The sequence below is a fragment of the Carex rostrata genome, chromosome 26 (genome assembly GCF_964058835.1).
Source record: "Carex rostrata chromosome 26, lpCarRost1.2, whole genome shotgun sequence".
Taxonomy (NCBI): Eukaryota; Viridiplantae; Streptophyta; class Magnoliopsida; order Poales; family Cyperaceae; genus Carex; species Carex rostrata.
The window spans coordinates 4978573-4997777 of record NC_135943.1 but is presented as its reverse complement, the minus strand read 5'-3'; the positions used below and the strand labels follow the sequence as shown (position 1 = coordinate 4997777).

The 19205-nt window shown below is 35.2% G+C and overlaps 3 protein-coding genes, 1 long non-coding RNA gene and 1 other non-coding gene across 7 annotated transcripts; 3 read left to right on the top strand and 2 right to left on the bottom strand.

Moving 5' to 3' along the window:
* Positions 1 to 97: 97 nt before the first annotated feature.
* On the bottom strand, positions 98 to 2504 carry LOC144544266 (epoxide hydrolase 3-like). 2 transcript variants are annotated; one of them, XM_078292726.1, is made up of 4 exons: positions 1988 to 2504; positions 1348 to 1530; positions 856 to 1091; positions 98 to 452 (listed from the first exon to the last, which is right to left on the bottom strand). In XM_078292726.1, exons 1-4 carry the CDS (start codon positions 2378 to 2380, stop codon positions 206 to 208), a joined length of 1059 nt encoding a protein of 352 aa, XP_078148852.1. In that variant the 5' UTR covers positions 2381 to 2504; the 3' UTR covers positions 98 to 205. The 2 variants fall into 2 exon arrangements, with proteins under 2 accessions (XP_078148852.1, XP_078148853.1); XM_078292727.1 differs by having other exon boundaries at positions 318 to 452; positions 818 to 1091.
* A 2179-nt stretch (positions 2505 to 4683) lies between these two features.
* Positions 4684 to 7710, top strand: LOC144544482 (putative protein phosphatase 2C 6). The gene is made up of 4 exons (XM_078292992.1): positions 4684 to 5043; positions 5416 to 5715; positions 6231 to 6315; positions 7262 to 7710. Exons 1-4 carry the CDS (start codon positions 4699 to 4701, stop codon positions 7588 to 7590), a joined length of 1059 nt encoding a protein of 352 aa, XP_078149118.1. The 5' UTR covers positions 4684 to 4698; the 3' UTR covers positions 7591 to 7710.
* A 1585-nt stretch (positions 7711 to 9295) lies between these two features.
* Positions 9296 to 11877, top strand: LOC144544265 (epoxide hydrolase 2-like). The gene is made up of 4 exons (XM_078292725.1): positions 9296 to 9655; positions 10255 to 10437; positions 10803 to 11044; positions 11356 to 11877. Exons 1-4 carry the CDS (start codon positions 9374 to 9376, stop codon positions 11600 to 11602), a joined length of 954 nt encoding a protein of 317 aa, XP_078148851.1. The 5' UTR covers positions 9296 to 9373; the 3' UTR covers positions 11603 to 11877.
* TRNAP-AGG (transfer RNA proline (anticodon AGG)) lies at positions 9708 to 9779 on the bottom strand. Its single transcript has one exon. It is a non-coding gene; the product is annotated as a tRNA-Pro (tRNA).
* Positions 11878 to 15303: 3426 nt separating the features above from the next.
* On the top strand, positions 15304 to 17576 carry LOC144544557 (uncharacterized). 2 transcript variants are annotated; one of them, XR_013508256.1, is made up of 5 exons: positions 15304 to 15440; positions 15526 to 15632; positions 16049 to 16151; positions 16713 to 16812; positions 17367 to 17576. It is a non-coding gene; the product is annotated as an uncharacterized LOC144544557 (long non-coding RNA). The 2 variants fall into 2 exon arrangements; XR_013508255.1 differs by lacking the exon at positions 16713 to 16812.
* The last annotated feature ends 1629 nt before the right edge of the window (positions 17577 to 19205 follow it).

The following is a 19205-nucleotide window of genomic DNA, read 5'->3' as shown; positions in this document are numbered from 1 at the left end:
AAAAATATTTATATTGGGTTTCTCAAAATTAAATTTTGTTCAATTAAATGAGGCCCAATAAGTAGCCCATAATAATAAGTGAAAGTAAGGAGATTAATTGTTCAATTGGGCCCATAATATTATTAAATTTAAAACTTTGTTCGTCTCGCATGAACACAGTACAAACATCACACACAACAATCACCAGCAATATTTAGAAAATAGACTAAAATTTACTGAAGAAGCTGTGTATATGCTGGGTTATCTCACTTGGCTTTTCCTCGTTAATGAAGTGCCCGGCTCCCTTCACCACCACCACCTCATCGAGCATCGGTACGAATTTCTTCATCCCTCCTTTGTGTATGAAGTCCTGTATACCGGGCGCATTGTAGGTAAGATCAAGATCCCCTACAATGAACTTGGTTGGGACCTTTATTTGTGCACCTGTCCATGGAGCCGTAAGCTCCCATGTTCTGCAATATTTATTCAACATCCAACTTTCAGTATTATTAATAAAATCTTAATTTGTGACATTATGTCAATAATCAGATGGTCCAAACTAGATCGGTGCCATTCATTCCTTTTCGATTGGGACAATTTAGTTCAATTCAGATAATTATTAGGTCTGACCCGCTACTATTAAATATGGGCAGCTCATCGGTTACCATCAGATTATGTAACCAAACGTGTATAGTAACTTTCAATTATAGCTTGGTAGCTGGGTACCATTCTAATTAGAAGCTCTTGAATCAATCCACACATACTTAACCAATTAAACATCGATCGATGAAAGAAATAGACAAAACCAAATATGAACTAATTAAGCATAATATTTGACCTTAAATACAGAACAGAAGGAGAGAAAGTAAAGCATACAGATCTAAAGCTCGATAGTAGTTCAAGCCTCCAGTAAATCCTGTTTTTTCAAACTTGTTAACATAATACTTGATGTCTTCTTCCGATAGCCAAGAAGGCAGAGGAATCTGCTCATCTGGTGAGCCCCATCCATCCTTTGGGATGAAAAAGGGAGCTGGGTTCCGATATGTGAGAAATTTTTTCAACACCAGCTCTGTCCCAAGACGGGCAAACTCGGCCTCTATTGCTTCAGGCTCCTGCATGAATTTGAGGATAAGTAACAGTAGGCAGAGGAATCCTGTTTTTTCTTTTGATTCTGGCATGTTATTCATCAGCAAATCATGATGCAGAAATGTGTATGACTGATCAGTAGATACAAATAATTTCATCATAATCGGAAATTAACCTCAAGGCTTTTATTCCAAAGATATATAACTTGTGGTAATTTTCGTAAAGGGTACTTTTGAAAATATTATTATTTATTACAGATAATTTCCTAAAATACATTTTTACCTGAATTCGACAAATGTAGTAGTCATCACCATAAGTAGACCTTAGATACTCAACAGGTTTTCTGGCCGGATTGCGTGGTGCGAAAGGCACACTCAAATTTACCAATGCCTTCACCTTGTCGGGGCGAAACAAGCACACATACCATGCCATAATTGCTCCCCAATCATGCCCCACCAACAGCACCTGAATTTTATATCATAGCATAATAGGTGTTCTACTTGTGATCAAGTAAAAGAATATCTAAGCTGAAGTGTATATTGCAACTCCTAACATGACATCAAACTCAAAAACATTATATGGGCTTTCTATTATACCATCATGCATTATGGGCTTACTATAGCCCTATAGTAACCTTTGAAGTCAATCCATTCCCTTTATTTTATGTAGGCTTTCTTGTATATTGTTATTTTTTTTAGCCTAAACCGTGTGTTGTTTGATTTATTTTGCATATGATCTTGTAACTAAGTTATCTATGTTAGGCTTCATTGAGTATAACTATTCAATAAAAGTGTTTTATTAGAAATGTAGGTACTCCCATTTCCATACTAGCTTGGTACTTTTAATAGAGTAGAATTACTTCTGAGTCCAGTTAATATGATATCAATGTTGGGGTATATACTCAAACATGTTATAGGCAAACCTTCTCTTGTCCAAGAGAGTCAATGAGCGCCACCACATCTCCAACTACATGCAGAGCAGAGTACGACGCAGCGCCATTTGGCACAGAGGAGTCACCGTAACCCCTCAGATCTGGTGCAATCACACGATAACCGAGGGCGGCAAGGCCATTGATTTGGTGCCTCCACGTGTACCATATCTCAGGGAATCCATGCAAAAGCACCACAACTGGCCCGGTGCCTTTCTCTGCCACGTGGATGTCGATGCCATTTAGATGAACCGTTCGATGTGTGATGTCAAAGGAATCCATGTGCGGAGAAGGCATCGGAGCTGGAGCAGGAGGAGCAGGAGGAGCAGGGGGAGGTGTTTGTTTGCGGCATAAAGAGGAAAGGAGGTTCCTCACGAAATCAACCATGGCGAGAGATCAGAGAAGCACTGCTAATGGCGAAATGGAGTTGGTGCATCTCGGGCTGTTTGTCAGTGTAGATACTTACCTTTCCTTGGTGGTTCACACTTCAATTAATGATCTGTTCTTTTCTTGTCTTGGCACTCGCTTTTGGAATCTTCCTTTCTCTTTCAAGTGTTACTCGTGTTCATATTATACCTTTTCTTAACTTTGAGCAATCGCTTTACAGGATAAACTGTACTAGGTTTCTTTTATAGAAAAAAAAAAAAAAGATTTATGAGTACTTGGTGACAATGTCGGATCCTCTGCAATGCAGTTCCGTGCCGCTTCTGTGAAGCTGAGCCGTTGATTCGAATTCAATGGTGATGATTTGTATTAATAAATTATACTTAATTTATCGTTTTTTTTACAGGTGGATAGTAAATTAATAATATTTAGGGTGTCTCGAATTTATACGTGACAGTGGATGGAAATAAATCTGCTGTGATTCTAAACGGATTGCAGGATCTGCGATTCCAAATCTAACTTTTCACTTTTCAAAATACAAAAATTTTAATGATACTTATTTTTTATGCACGAATTCCTATACAAATAAATGGATGAATTTGAAATAACAGATCCTGCGATTCCTTTAAAATCACAGCAGATTTATTTCCGACAGGAGATAATGTTTACATCTATTCATAATTTCACATGGGTCAATGAATAAATCAAATCAAACAAAAAGCTGAGCCAACTGCTACTCGTCTGTGGTCAACAAATAAATCAAATCAAGTTCAAATGAGGCACTTCTTTATTTGGGCCTTTTTGGGCCTGAAACAATAGATTCGGTTATCCTACTGTTCCATTGCGATTGAGGCTATTTGAATTAAGTATTTTCCAATCAACTATTTATTATGAAAAATTATGTGTTTTATGGTGGAAAACCAAGGTAAAAAATATGAAGAACTCAACTATGCAAAATATTTACTTTTTTATCTAGTGATCTGGCATATCTTCTCTCGTGATACTGCATTAAGTATATGATTAATAGAATATTTTTGTACTGTATTTATGAGAAAATAAATTAGAATATCGAATGAGAATTAATGTGTTTGAACAAAAACAGATAACATCTGATTAGAATAATAAATTTATTCATATCTTATTAGCATGAAACTATATAAAGCTAGCATCCAATGTCTAAAGAAAGAAAAAAAATTAACCTAATATTTTTTTGGTACTATATATACCTACTATTTAATACTACCTCATTATATTTATTTAATAGCACATTAAATAATTTAAAATGCTCACGCTATAGATCAATTCCCATAATATTTTGTATCAACGTGGGTGAACTCGGTCTAGCAAACATAAGGTTACAATTCACACAATCTCCAAATAGAGATGAGAAAATTAATTGTACTCTTGGAGCATGAAATTAATTAGGTTGTTTTAAAGGCTAAAGAAAGTTATAATGAAAACCGTTTCTTGTTTACAGTAAGGAAAGAGGAAAATAAAAAGTCTACTTGTCAGTGTAAATCATTCCTACAGTAAAAATGAGCTTCCGCGTTTACTTATAACTAAAAATGGGTATAAAAAGGGAACTTGAGCCTTTAGTTCATATAAACCCCCTCAGAAAATCTCTCTTTTTCTTCTCTTTCTCTCAGAAATATTGAACATTTTCATCAAGCAAATTAAAAAGGAATTGCACCATGTTCTTGTTCAAGAAGGATGTGGATAAGTAGAGGTGAATCGTCAAAACAACAATAATTAATGTAAGTCTTTCTAGATTGATTTGAGGAATAGGTTAAAAAATTTATGTGTTTTAATGTAAATTTTTGGAAGGCAAGTTGATATTTTCCAAAGCATCTATTTATAATTTAACTAGGTGCTTTGACTCTAAAATCTTAATTTTAAAATTAGAATTATCGATCTAATTTGTTCAATGCTATTTGCACACTTGAATCTTGTAGAAAATCAAATTTTGCATTTTTAGATCATTAATTTCTTCTAATTTTTCTAGTAGAGAGAAATTTATTACAATTGAATAGTCTAAACTTTCAAATCAAAAGGTTTTTCTCTCTATTTACAAGTTAGTAATAGAATTGAAAAAAAAAAATATTTTTTTTCTTCTGTATGTAGATCACATGCATGACAAATAGCTTGTATCCCAATTGATTGCAACACACACACACACACTCATATTCTCTCTAAAAAAACTTACTAATTCATGATAAATCTATATGGATTTTTTTTTTACACTCCACAGTTGTGTCACAAATTCCTGGCTATTCAAGTAACACACAAAAAAACTAGCTTAAGCCCAATTTGAGAAGAAATCAATGGAGAACTCTCAGAATGTTGTACTTGCACTGCCCGCTCCATCCGTAAACAACAATGATATTGCAATGCGTTCGATGAAAAGCCTGAGTGAAGATGCAAATGCAGCTCAAGGTAAACAAAAAAGGAGTGTATTTCTGATCAATTGTAAGCCTCTTTGGGGGTGCAGCTCGGTACGTGGCCGACGGTCTCAAATGGAGGATGCATATATTGTGGTACCGGGGTTTATCGAAGTGCCAATCTGGATGCTAACAAAAGAGCCCAAAATAGAAGGAATTGATAATGTTGATGCATTCAAAGTTACTGCACACTTCTTTGGTGTTTATGATGGACATGGTGGTACTCAAGTAAGTACAAAATGGTAGAATGTACCTAAAATTAGTTCAAGAAGTAGAGCCTAAGTGCTAAATTCAGATATTATATTTGAAAATAGTTATAGAAATTAGAGTTAAATTAAGACCTGATTAATATGTTAAATTATCGATCAAATTGTTCACTGAAAAACATCATGAAACCTAAATTTATTACATCCTAGGTCATCACTAATCTACTTTTCCTCGGCTAAACCAAATTCCTTGATTAGGACCCACCCGGGCCGGTTTCAAATTATTGGCAATGCACCAATTTGGCATGAGAAATCAATCGAGCAAAAATATATAAATTACAAGTTAACATGTACAATTTTCTACTGTCAAGCTCTTCCCTTTTTGCAAATGTAGGTGGCAAATTATTGCCGTGACAGAATTCATCTAGCACTAACCGAAGAACTAAACAAAATAGAAGCAGCCAATTCCAAAGAAAAGATCAATTTTGATTTGAAGAAAAAATGGGAGAGAGCATTTACACACTGCTTTCAAAAAGTTGACGAAGAATCTATGCTGGTCGCGCCAGAGACCGTCGGGTCAACTGCTCTAGTAGTTCTTGTTTCATCATCCCACATAATAGTCGCAAACTGTGGCCACTCCCGTGCAGTCCTTTCGCGTGGCAAGCAAGCAATACCTCTATCCTTGGATCATAAAGTAAGGTTTAAAATTGTCCTTTCATAAAACTGTGAATAAGTAAGGTTTAAAATTATCCTTGGATCATAAAGCAAGCAATGCTCTAGTTGCTGTTCTATGAATATGTAGAAGCCAACAATAAATAATATCTGATTAAAAGTTTTAACAGATACTAAAAGCAACCACAATATATACCACCATAAAACTGTGAAAAGACCAGGATCAAAGAATGACAAGTCTGATAATGCGCCTATAGTTATTTTTTTCATGATGAAACCGTATCTTGTATCTTACAACGACAGAGATGTTCCTATATATATTCTTCTAAATCTACCCCTCATCCTATATTAAAACCAGTAGGAAATATTAGGCTCAGCACACACACACCTGCTTCATTGACAGAACATCCGATTATTCGCTTTGTCTGTACCAGTAAATGTAATGCACATATAGTGACCATGAGAATCTAAACTAACATGATTATATATATATTTAAACAATCCTGTGAAGAAGTAACAATGTTTGTGGTGTTGCAGCCAAAGAGAGAAGAGGAGTATGCAAGGATAGAGGCAGAGGGAGGGAAATTTGTGCTTGATCTACTTGCCATGTCGCGTTCCCTTGGTAAATAAGTTTCTCGCATAACTTTTTTACTTGATGCAGTTTGCATAACTTTATATGTTTATTTTCTATTTTTTTTTAGTTTGATACTTATTTTGTTTCTACAAGTGCTTTTTTTTTTCCTTTCCCTTATAACAAGGTTGTCAAGCTGGCAAATTATCAAAACACCTCCACAAATCATTCTAACCTGACAAACCATAAACCTGATTGTTATAGACACATTATTCTGACTAGCCTAAAATCAAATTTGATCAGTTAATAAAATTCTGTCCTATCATATAGAGGCTTGACCTCTGTTTTCATTAAAAGAAAAAAAAAATCTGTCCTGACTATAGAGATGTAAATTATATATCTTCTAGAACCCCAAGTGTAGGGACCGAATACCAAAATTGACCCAAAATTGAAGCACGATAAACACCAGAATGCGAAATAGGAAAACGGTATTACAATAGATAAACCGAACTAATTATATGAACCATAACCCAGTATTTGACTAATCGGAAGTGCGCCATGATCCAATACAAAGGAGAAGTTGATTTGACCACCGCTGATTTGTCACCCCTAATAATTTGGTGTCTATAAATTTTGGCAGTATGCGAAAATTGTCGCAAGTATAGTTTGCTTGAAATACGTTTATAATTAGTAATTTTGAGAAGAAAGAAAATAGACTATGTAGTTGCCAGAATATTTTTAGCTTAACATGCAATTCTTAAGCTCATACAATGGAGAAGTTGATTTGACCACCACCAATTTGTCGCCCCTAATAATTGGGTGCCTATAGATTTTAGTAGCGTCTGAAAATTGTCGCAAATATAGGTGGCGTGAAATATGTTCATAGTTGGTAATTTTGAGAAAGAAAATGATTATGTAGTTTGCAGAACATTTTAGCTTAACCAGAAATGCTCAAGCACATACTAACATATGCCAAACAACCATGCATTAATTTCAGGGGATGATTATTTGAAGCCTTGGATAATTCCCGTACCCGAAATAACAAAACTTCCTCGCGCAAAAGATGACAATTGCCTAATCCTTGCGAGTGACGGTTTGTGGGATGTTGTATCAAATGAAGAAGCTTGTGATTTAGCCCGTAAGAAAATCATGGTGTGGCGCAAAAAGAATGGCACTATGGCATCATCAGAGAATCTTGAATCTTACCGTGATCGTGCCACTCAATCTGCTGCAGAGTCTCTGTTGAAGCTTGCTCTCCTCAAGGGAAGCAAGGATAACATAACAGTAATGGTGGTAGATTTGAAACCCTTAGGTTTGCTTATGTGATATGTGAAGAGTTGTGTTGATGTTATTTAATTGCTATCCTAACTAATTAGGAAAACATTGGAAAATCTTTCTGAATTGGTTTGCGCTTAAATGAGAATGGTACTCTGATTAGATTAATGGGTAAATATTTTAACAGAGAAGTCTTGGCTTCATGCAGCGCATTGACTATAAAATCAAAAGTCAAAACAGCCGTCTGCAAATGGTTTGTGCACTGCATAAAGTCAAAATTGCTTTGTTAAAAATCTTTACCCTGTATATGTTATTATTCTAATCAAGAAGTCCATTGCTGCAGCATTATAGACTTTGCGAGAACACGAGTAAAAGAAAGCATATACAAATGAAAGGAAAATCAAATTTGTATAGAGATATGATGAAGGCACAAAAAAATGAAGATATTTAAATCCTCGTCATTCAACAATAGTTTAGTTTCTGAAAAATCAGAAATTACAACACTTGACGTCACAATCACAAAAAATATGGGTATCCTTAAATGAGGAGGTTGGCTTTGTGATCCAAAAAGTATCTTTATTTCTTTCACAATAATTTAAAAATGATTTTCACCTTTCTTAATTTGATTTTTCAGAAAGGTGCTTTGGGATTTCTCTTTTTCCCAGTGATGATATGCGTAGGTCCCATAATTTATTTGAATTGATATAAAAAATATATATATTTAAGGTCTTCAAGATAATTTTTTTTATGAGAAGTTTTCAAATAATTTACATATGATTTTTTTTGCATCACTTTACATGTGAAAATTACCCTCCTCCCAGAGAATAATAAAATTTTCTCCCCTCAAAACCAAGTTCAAAGAAGTCAACTGTTACGGGTCAATTAGGGGCGTATCCTACAGTTCACTCTTGAGGCGAGTTGGATTCCTTATATTTTCAACTCGACGCAGTTATACAGCCTTTGCATTAGCCACAGCAAACCAAGGCTGTGAGATCCGTACTTTATTCTGATCAATCTTAATCTTTACAGATAACTCCAAAAGTCACCTCCCCAACCAACTTCCCGCACCCAATTGGTTTCCTCAATTCACCTCAAAAAAAAAAAAAAAAAAATTGGTTTCCTCAAACAAAACGAATTCGTATCCTCTGAGATATCTCAAACTTTGCGTGACGTTATGGAAAATCCCAGCCGTTTAAATACGTTTTGCACGAATCTAAAAGCACACAGAATATGACACCCTACATCACCCCCGAATAGGCACCGGATACGTCGGTCACGCAAAAGTTGAGATATCTCAGAGGAAACGCACTCAAACAAAACTGCGCTTCTCATTGTTTATCCTAATCCTGATCCAAATGAGGATCCTACTTCGGAAGGCGTCAATAACCTGTTCAGCATCCGATTGCATCAAGATTCGTGTATCCGTATTAATCCGTGCATATATGTATCAATTTCCATGCGCACAGATCTTAATGAAATTCGTACGGTGTTAGAGATAATTGAAAGTAAAAAAGGTCCAATGTCCATCGGACCTACTCCTATCTCAGAACAACAGATTCCCATCTCATCACGAGTGCGTATCCTCTGAGATATCTCAACTTTTGCGTGACCGACGTGTCCGATGCCTATTCGGGGATAGCGCGGGGGCCAGTATTATTTGAGCTTCGAGATTCGTGTAGAACGCATTTAAACGGTTCAGATTTTCCAAAAAGTCACGCAAAGTATGAGATATCTCAGAGGATGCGAACTCGTTCCGAATTCTCGATCCATTACTCCACGGGTCCCCTACAGCAAGCGCAGAGCGAGAGAGAGAAGAGAGAAGAGCGATCAGAAGATGGAGAGCATAGTGCATAGGATGGTGAAAGTGAACGGGATAACGCTCCACGTGGCGGAGAAGGGGGAGGGGCCCGTGGTGCTGCTTATTCACGGCTTCCCGGAGCTTTGGTACTCGTGGCGCCACCAGATTCTCTCGCTCTCCGGCCGCGGCTACCGCGCTGTGGCGCCTGACCTACGCGGATATGGCCTCTCCGACTGCCCTAAAAAAACCTCCGATTATAACCTCTTTCATGTCGTTGGCGATTTGATCGCTCTCATCAAATCTCTCGGCGTGCATCAGGTATGTGAATGTTTGTTTTGGTGGAATAAAAGGCTTTAAAGAAGAAAAAAATGGGGCATTCCGAGAATTGAACTCGGGACCTCTCGCACCCTAAGCGAGAATCATACCACTAGACCAAATGCCCTTTTTGCTGGTATATAGAATATTGGTAGTCATATTTGCTCTTGCCTCCTCATTTTCAAATTGATTAAATTTGAACTTGGGACCTCTTTGAAATATGTTTTGTGGGCCTGTGGCCAACCTTTAATGAGAAAGTATTAAATGACTGCTAGCAACAAATTAAGTTAATGTAAATATAGAGACAATTTGCCTGCTCCAATTTATTTGTATGTCTCTAAAAAATTCACATCAACTGCTTTTAAAATATCATACTTCCTTTTTGGCTCTGTAGTTACTTTGCTGCCAGTGATGTACAGTTTGTTTTGCTCTGTAATAAGTAAAGTTGGACCATCTGTTTTTATTATTGTGGAGGTTTGGATCTTGTGCCGTCAAATAAATGGAGATTTATTTTAGACCAACCAATTTCCATCGGTTCTTGAAAAAAATTTGGATGGGAGCAAATTTTGAAATTTCAATTGTTTCTCACTTATGCATGCCAGGTGTTTGTGGTAGGACATGACTGGGGAGCAATGGTGGCATGGCATCTCTGCATGATCCGGCCTGACTTAGTCAAAGCTTTGGTTAACCTTAGTGTATTTTTTAATGGCCGGCATCCAATCAAACAACCTATTGACTCAATCAAGGCCGTCTTTGGAGAGGATCACTACATTATCAGGTTCCAGGTATGCAAAGCCATGATATTTGAGGCTAATAAATCTTTTTATGTCTTGTCACTCTTAATTAGGCACAATCTCCTTTAAAAAAACCTCAATTATATATGAAAATGCCCAAAACAGTTTACAAAGAGGCAACATGGTTGAATTGAGATATGGTCGGTACTTGAATTTGAGTCCCTGTAATACCTGGTACATAATTAGTTACCATATTTGGCTTCCATGTGCGTTAATGTGTATCTGGAATTCCCTTTTCGGACCTTGAATTATGGCTTGTGCGTAACAAATTATACCTGTTGAAAAAGTGATTTATTGTTGACTTTATTTTTTTATTTATTATATTTTATTTGATTTATATATTTAATTACTAACAGGAGCCTGGAGTAGCAGAAGCCCAATTCTCCAGTATTGACACCAAACTCCTTATTAAGAAATTTCTAACTTATCGAAAGCCAAAAGCTCTTATTTTACCCAAAGATAAAGGCTTTGGAGGCTCCATGCATACCATCATTGATTTGCCATCATGGCTTTCTGAGGAGGATGTAGCTTATTATGCTACCAATTTTGATAAGACCGGTTTCACGGGAGGGTTGAACTATTACCGTTGCATGAACATGTATGCATCTTATAAGTACAAATCATGTCTTTCTGTATAGTCTAGTAATGGTGTTCATACAGATTCTGAATCAGTCAGACCATTTCTGTTGGATATATTTTATGGTACTGTACCATGCCCCAACAGTACTACACATGTTTACAAATCAGAATAAAATAGTCACAATATGGACTTAAGTTCCTAATTTTGCAAATAATTAAAAGGTAGGAATATTTTTGTATTTTCTTGCTTAAAGTTCTACACCAGAAAAAGAAATAGAATGGAGAAAGACAAAAAGAGCACTTGGCTTACTCGTGAAGATGTTTGCACAGGAATTGGGAACTGAGTGCACCATGGACTGACGAGCCGATAAAGGTACCTGTGAAATTCATGGTGGGAGACCTAGACTTGACGTACCACTCACCAGGCGTGCAAGACTACATACATAAAGGTGGTTTCAGTAGGAAGGTACCGTTTCTTCAAGAAGTGGTAGTGATGGAAGGGGTTGGTCACTTCATCAACCAGGAGAGGCCCCATGAGGTTTCAGACCACATATATGAATTCATTAAAAAGTTTTAAAATACTGACATTAATTGTCTCTTAAATAATTGGTTCTGCGAAGAACTTTACTATTGTTATGATTTTTTTATTGAAGATTTTAGTGTAATCTGGTAAGAATTTTCAGAAAGAAGAAGCCAGCTATTTCTAACTCCCTGTTATATTAAAAAGAATTAAAGTTGTTGGGCTGAAAAGTTTAGGGAAATATGCTTGAATTTGATTGTGTATCTGGCCACGGAAATGTATGATAGTGTACAATAAATTTTAGATTCAGCATTCAAAAGAAGTTCTTTATGTATTATTTACTTCTGCTTTTGCTTCTTCTTTTTTTTCTTTGGAGCTTATTATATTGTAAAGTTGTTTAATTTTGGGTGAACGGTTCGAATCTATTTTATCAAACTTAATTAGAACAGTTTTATTATTAGGAGTATTAAAATTATCTCATACAATAAATATCCACAAGATATATGTTTTAAGATAATATGTGAAATTAACTAGTAGAGTGTAGGATCTTTTTGTATGTGTAATAAGAAAAAATATATAGAGAAAATTAAAATGATACAAATTATATATTTTATTTTTCATAGCCCCTTTGTTAATCAAATGTTTGAAATTAATGTCAATATTTTTTCATTAAAAATGAAGCAAATTTCATAATTTATGAATTATATTAACCTTCTACCGAAAAGGGCGTGTGGTTTTGAACTACTTCAAATCCTTTAATCAATTTTCCATTCCTTTTTTTTTTTTTTTTTTTTTTGTTAATTTATCATATGGCTCGTGAGCTGCATGTATGTTTAGTCAAATTTGTATGAACACGAAAGACAGGCAAACGCCACAGACCTTAGTTTTGTCAAATTTGTGCATACAAGGATATAATTTCTAATGCAATTAATGTTAAGTTCCTTCCGATTGTACTTTTCAATTTCTAATAAGAAGAATATAATTTGGTTCCGATTGTACTTCTCAATTCCAAGTTATTGTCAGTGCCTTCTTCTTCTTTATTGAGGCCCAATATGGCTTCTATGACCTCTTCGGTCAAGAAATCTTTTTTTTTTTGTTTTTATTCGAAGCATTATCTTCTATGACCTCTTCGGTAAAGATATATTGCAGGATTAGCTGACGGAGAAAACAAAAGAGGGAGTGCTGGATACTCCGGTAAATTTTCTCTCTTCTCTACCAACAAGTTAGATCGTAGAAACACTGTAAAATGCCCTAGTAATAATTGAGAAATTGAGGGGCTTAAATGATAAATAAGTTGAGGTCAGATACTCCTTTGCAGAAACACCAAAAGGGTTAGGTTATCTCAACTTTTGCGTATCCTCTGAGATATCTCAACTTTTGTGTGACCGATGTGTCGGGTGCCTATCGGGGATAGCGCATGATTATTTGTGTTTTGAGATTCGTGCAAAACGTATTTGAACAGTTGTGATTTTCCAAAAAAAAAAAACACTCAAAGTTTGAGATATCTCATGGGATGGGATATCTGAATTCGTATAGATATCTCAAACTTTGTGTGACTTTATGAAAAATCTCAACCGTTTAAATATGTTCTGCAAAACTCTCAAAACAAAAAATAATTATGCCCCTGCTCTATCACCGAATAGGCACCGGACACGTCGGTCGCGCAATAGTTGAGATATCTCGGAGGATACGCACTCGTTATTATTAGGTGCATGTGCCACATCCTCTGTATTGACTCTAATCTTGATGTCAGACCCTTGGGACCACATGTCAGTAAGAGTGGAAATCTATCCATCCAATTTTTGTGAAAAATCTTAAAACTAATGTGTCAAAATAAAATCGTTTCATGTGATCTATAGTATTTTGTCTATATGTATATAAAAAATTGTCACTTTTTGGTTTTATTTTTAGATGAATTAATTTGTTGAAAATCAAATTTGAGAAACTTAATTTTTACATCAATGTATTTTTTGTAAATCTTGGATAACAATTAAAATAAAATTGAAATGTCATAATTTTTATATCTAACATTTTTATTTTGACATTAAGTTATAAATTTTAAGTTAGTAATGTTTTAAACATAAAGACATAATGAAGACACAAAAAATGAAGACATTTGAACTTACATATGCCTTGTAACAAATTTATTGAAGGTATTGGTAAAATATGAGCGCAAATTTATTGAACTTACTCTTTTGAAACTAGAAATATGAGCGCAAATTAAAACACCCACTTTAATTTGCAAAGCATGATAGCCTCTTTCTCTCTCTCTCTCTCTCTATATATATAGAGAGAGAGAGAAAGAGTAAGACTACCATATATTGCAATGCATAGGCATTTTTGTACATTGGACTATAAATCACCGGATTCAAAATCCAAATAACCAATCCAAACCGTTCATCTTGTTCTCCATATTAATATGTGTTTGGAGACCAAATTTTGACATTTTTTGGAAAATTTTTACTATTTTTTAGATTTATTGAAAATCGTTGTTTTTCAGACAAATCTGGACCATAAAAAAACAGCAATTCTCAATAAATCTAAAAAAATAGTAAAATAATTTCAAAAAATATAAAATTTGGTCTCCAAACACATATTAATATGGAGAACAAGATGAATAGTTTGAATCAATTATTTGGACTTTGAATCCATTGATTTATAGTCCAATGTACTAAAATGTCTATCCATTACAATGTATAGTAGCCTTACTCTATATATATATATATATATTCTGAGCAAGTTAATTAATATGCCTTTTTGTTTTCTGGATTTAGGAAGGTTGGTCTGATCAGGTAATAAATGGGAGAACTGCCAAAATAAGAGAGCAACTTATGCTAAAGCATAAGTAAGATTTATGCTGCTCTTTGTTTGCATGTTAAAAATAAAATTGTTTATATTTTTGTACCCAGATTTAGTGATAATTTTTAAATCGTCAGTTACGCATCGGAGGGCATTCAATTAGCTTGCTCTTATGCATACAAGGATGTAGAACAAGATTCAACTCTAAATGGTATGTTTCTCATGATATGATCATCTAGTTCTTTTTCTTTATTTTCAACTTATCCAACATAACCAATTTGCTCTCGGTCAAGAATTTTATATTGGTAGCAGATTGATACCAGTTGTGACAATTGCCAGTATATATCATTTGATGTAGAAGAAAGAGAGAAAAAAAAAGCCTACACATTCACCAATTAAATTTGCTGGTAGTACTTTAACCAAAAGAATACACTTATATTAAGTTCATAAATAAAATGCAGATGAGCATTTCTATTCTCGATATCCTGTTGTGGATTGAGATTAGCAGTAATTCTCAATCATATGTTTGATGCTGGTACATCTTACAAAATGAAACCTTTACTTCTGATTGAAAAAGATAATATATGTTTAGTACAATTTATAAAGAAGTAACCAATTTGTATCTGATTCTGATAGGGCCGTAAGTCATGGGCTCACGAAAATGGCTCCCAAACTGGTCCGCCAGACCATCCAAAAACCTTTAAAAGCAAACATAAGGAATTGGGCCACCAGAGCCTAGGCCTGCTAATTGGACAGATCTGTCCATGGACAAACGGGCCGAACAGTAATCGGACAATATTTGAACAGTACGTTATTTGAACAAACATGAGGCCTGCTAATTGGATGAAATCAAATAGGCCCGACAATTTGTTCGGATCAGTTGAACCGGGCCGAGCTTGAAGGGCCTTTGGACAACCCGTTTAACACTTCAAACTCAAAACCTATCGAAACCTGTTCGAACACGAACAATCAAACAGTTCGAACCTAACACCAACTCAGACTCTCAGAGTCACAGCGCTGCCTCCTCTCCTCCACAGCGCCTCTCTTCTCCACCGCGCCGCCCCTCTTCTCCACCGCGCCGCCCCTCTTCTACGAGGTTGGTTACACTCAATTTCTCTCAATTTGTTCTCTTCTCTTCTCATCTCTCTCTTTTCCCTCAAGTACTGCAATTGAAATTTCAGGCCAATGAATTGGAGTCGCTGAGGAAGGATTTCTTGCAAGTTGGTTGTTTCCCTGCAAAACTCACTTAGTCTCTCTCGGTTTTATCTTCGACCGCTTCTTCTAAAAGGTTGGTTAGACTCAATTTCCCTCAATTAATTCTCCTCTTCTCTTTTCATCTCTCTTTTTTGTGGCCTAACAATGGTCAAATTGAGAATTTCCGTATCCGCATTCTGGTGGTGGTTAGAACAGTACAGATAAGAGTTAGCTTGGTGTCTGATAAATTTATCTTTTTAAATTTTTGTTTAATTCATTCAAAAAAAAAATGTTGCTTAGATCATCTAGTGTGAAGCTTTGTCTAGATTTGCTTTCTTTCTCTCTATTGTTCTTTCATTGTAAAACTAAAGGAATAAAGTCCCTGTCTGGTTTCAAGTTTGATGTGTACCTATCCAAAATTTAAATTTTGTTATTGCTAAAATGCCAATGACTTCATGCAATTTCTTATCTATCTGTCTGATTTTCATCCAATGGCTCCTATTTGATTAGGCCTGTTATGGATTAGGAGAGCAGCTTATACATCTTGTTTTAATCTTCTCTAAAGGAGGCCCTTGAATTGGATCAAAGAAGCTGACAATACAGATTTATGAAGGTATGAGATTCGAGGGCTCTTTTGTAATTTATATGCTTACAACCATGTTTTTCAGAACTGAAAACCTTTGTTTAATTAAGAAGTTTCCTTCCATACATGAATAGTGATACATTGGTTGTGTCAGTATTAAGTTATAGATTGTTGTCTTGTTCAACATTTGTGTATGGTGTTTTTGATAATGAAGTATTAATTAAATATGGCTTAAAAATTTGGGCTATAAGTGGAGTGGTCTTAACAGAACTTAAAAGAGGACCTTTCAGGTTTCAATACAAGTACAGTATTGTGTACCAGTGTTATCTGTTTCTGGTACCAACCAGCTGATATAGAAACATCAGTTGTACAAAAATGATGTAATAGCAGTGTAATAGCAGTGAAAAATTTAGAACAGAACTATGGGATATGTAGGCATTTTTTTTCCCTTTTTTATCTAGCAATTTGGATAAATCAAATTACAGGAAGTATTAAGCTACTTATTCTTATTAGCATATGTTTGCACAATATATTTACTGTACGGGGCTTCTTTGCATATATTTGGGTTGTATGATACAATTCTCTTTTCAGGATCTGCACAAATAACTAAATATTTGGGCTGCTCAATAATATTAGTTGCAACTAGGTGGCATTTAATTCTTCATTGATTCATTTGCCAGTTTCTATACAAGTAAATTATTTTCCTCTGTGATAGTTACCAATTTATTGGTATTTGTTTTTCTATTTCTAATCTATCTTATTTTCTGATTCTGGCATTATTTCTACAATTACTTCATCTATCGTATATTTAATGGAGTCTGGGGGCTAGTAATGCTATTGTAGACCAATAAATTTTTATCTTAAAAATATTAATTGAAGTTTTTGCACATGTGGAAGTATGAAAATAATATCGTATGATTACAATTGTCTTTTTCAAACATATGGTAGGTTTTTGTAAAAAGTCTGACATTTCGATATTGTTTGCACTTCCACAAAAATTATTGTTAGAATTGCAATCATTAAGCATCTTATATTTAGGTGTGTTTCTTTGTCATATCTTGTTTTGAAGGTTTAAGTATAATCTCGGTTTTAAGGTTCAGTATGAGAATTGCAACATATTGAACCAGTATTGACCAACATCATGCCAAAAATTAGGTTGAAATACTTTCTGGCATTCTGATTTGCATTTAGGTCCTAAAATAAAATTTATTCTTGGCTTATTGGAGTATGTTTTTATTTTGATAGGTCTGGGATGTTTTTCTCTAAGTGGTGAACACTTGCTACACTGGAGTTGGAGCTGGATTTTGATGATTTTTTATATCTGGCTATTGAATTTTGTAAACTATGCTGTTGTGTTAAACATAGCATTAGATGCTCACTGCTTGATTTATAACGAGTTGCTCATGCTTGAATTTTATAAATTTGGCTGTTAAATTTGGTTGTTATATTGTTAAATTGGTAATTTTTAATACGAGTTGGTCATGCTTGATTTTTAATACAACTTGCTAATGTTTGATTTTTTAATATAATAATTCTTGTAAAGTCAAAGGTTTGACTCAAAGGTTCGGACAGAATTGAATAAGTTTCTGAACCATTTCATTGGTCTTTGACACTGTGACCGAACATTTTGTTCGGACAGAATTGAACAGGGCCGGACTCTTTGTTGAAACGGACAAGCTTTTTGAAGAAACGGACAAGGTCCGGGCTTATTAAAATTAATTTGGTTTGGTCCGGGCCTGGACATCTCCTCCTCCCATTTTGTTCGGACAGGTCATGGTTTGAACAGAACGTCGGCCCATTAGCAGGCCTACCAGAGCCCAATCCCCAAAGTCCGCAAAGGCCTCAGACAAGGAGATACCTCGGCAAGGCCCGGCCCAGTTCGAGATCATTCGTATGGAGTGATCTCTGCAACAAACTCCGTACTGTCTATGTCGTCAGACAAGACTGTCAGGCCCCAGGTCAGTGCACTACGCGATAGCAAAGGGCCTACCTATATAAGGTCCAAAGTTGGGCCTAAAAGGGGTTCACAATTTTCCACAAAAAACACAAAGTATCAGAGGTTAGAGTCTGAATATCTTACACACGAACTCGAGTCCAACTCGAGAGCTACGTCCAGCCACCTCGGAGGCTGGTACGTATTAGTATCACTTCTAAATTACTCGAGCAACTGCAGTTGTGCAATGTAACATGCAGATTTTGTTTTTTTTTATTCTGTTGATTTATTCTTTTAATCATATTGTTAGATATGTACTAACATGTCAGAATATTTTAGGCCTTAATTAATAGTTAGAAGTATGAATTAAGTCTTTTTGGGCTGCATCAAATATGGGCCTGAAATATCTGTTTTCTGATATAATCTAATCTGATATGATGGACATATCTGAAGTGATGCGAATTAAATGGATAAGATCTTCTGAATATGTTCGATCAATAAATATGATCAACAGGTGTGTTATATTATAAATACAACATACATATGCTATTTTCGGATGGATCTATCTGTCTCTCTCTCTCTCTCTGAACTGTTCATTTTTGGACAGCAGTAAAAATACAGAAAACCGAAATAAGATATATTTTCAGATAAGAAACCAAAAGGAAAATAGACAGAAAATAAAAGAACAGCATTTTCTAATTTATTGCATGAAACCGAAAATCGGACATGTCTGAATTCGCACTAAGTCAGAAACCGAAAAGGAAAAGCAGAAAGACAAGAAGGGGACTGTAAGTTGGCGCTAGCTCTTCAACTTGCAATTGTTTGTCAACTTATTCGTGTAGATACCGATAGAGATGTGGCTACGGTAGCTGTTGCATGGATCCAACATGAGGTGTACAAAGTGAAGAAGATTACTGCAGGGGCTTAAAGTTTCTACTGCGCGTCCAGTGATAAACTCTATATTAATCTTGAATTAGTTTTATACATGGATTCTGTTTTTCGAGTAGTGAACAAACTGATGTATTGGTTCGAATTGTTGCACTATAACCTATCAGAAAACCCAACAGTGGTATCAAAGCCACTTGTGTAGAGTTAATTCTGGATTACTGATTGTTAATTAGATTAACATCTGAATTTAATTAATTGGATAG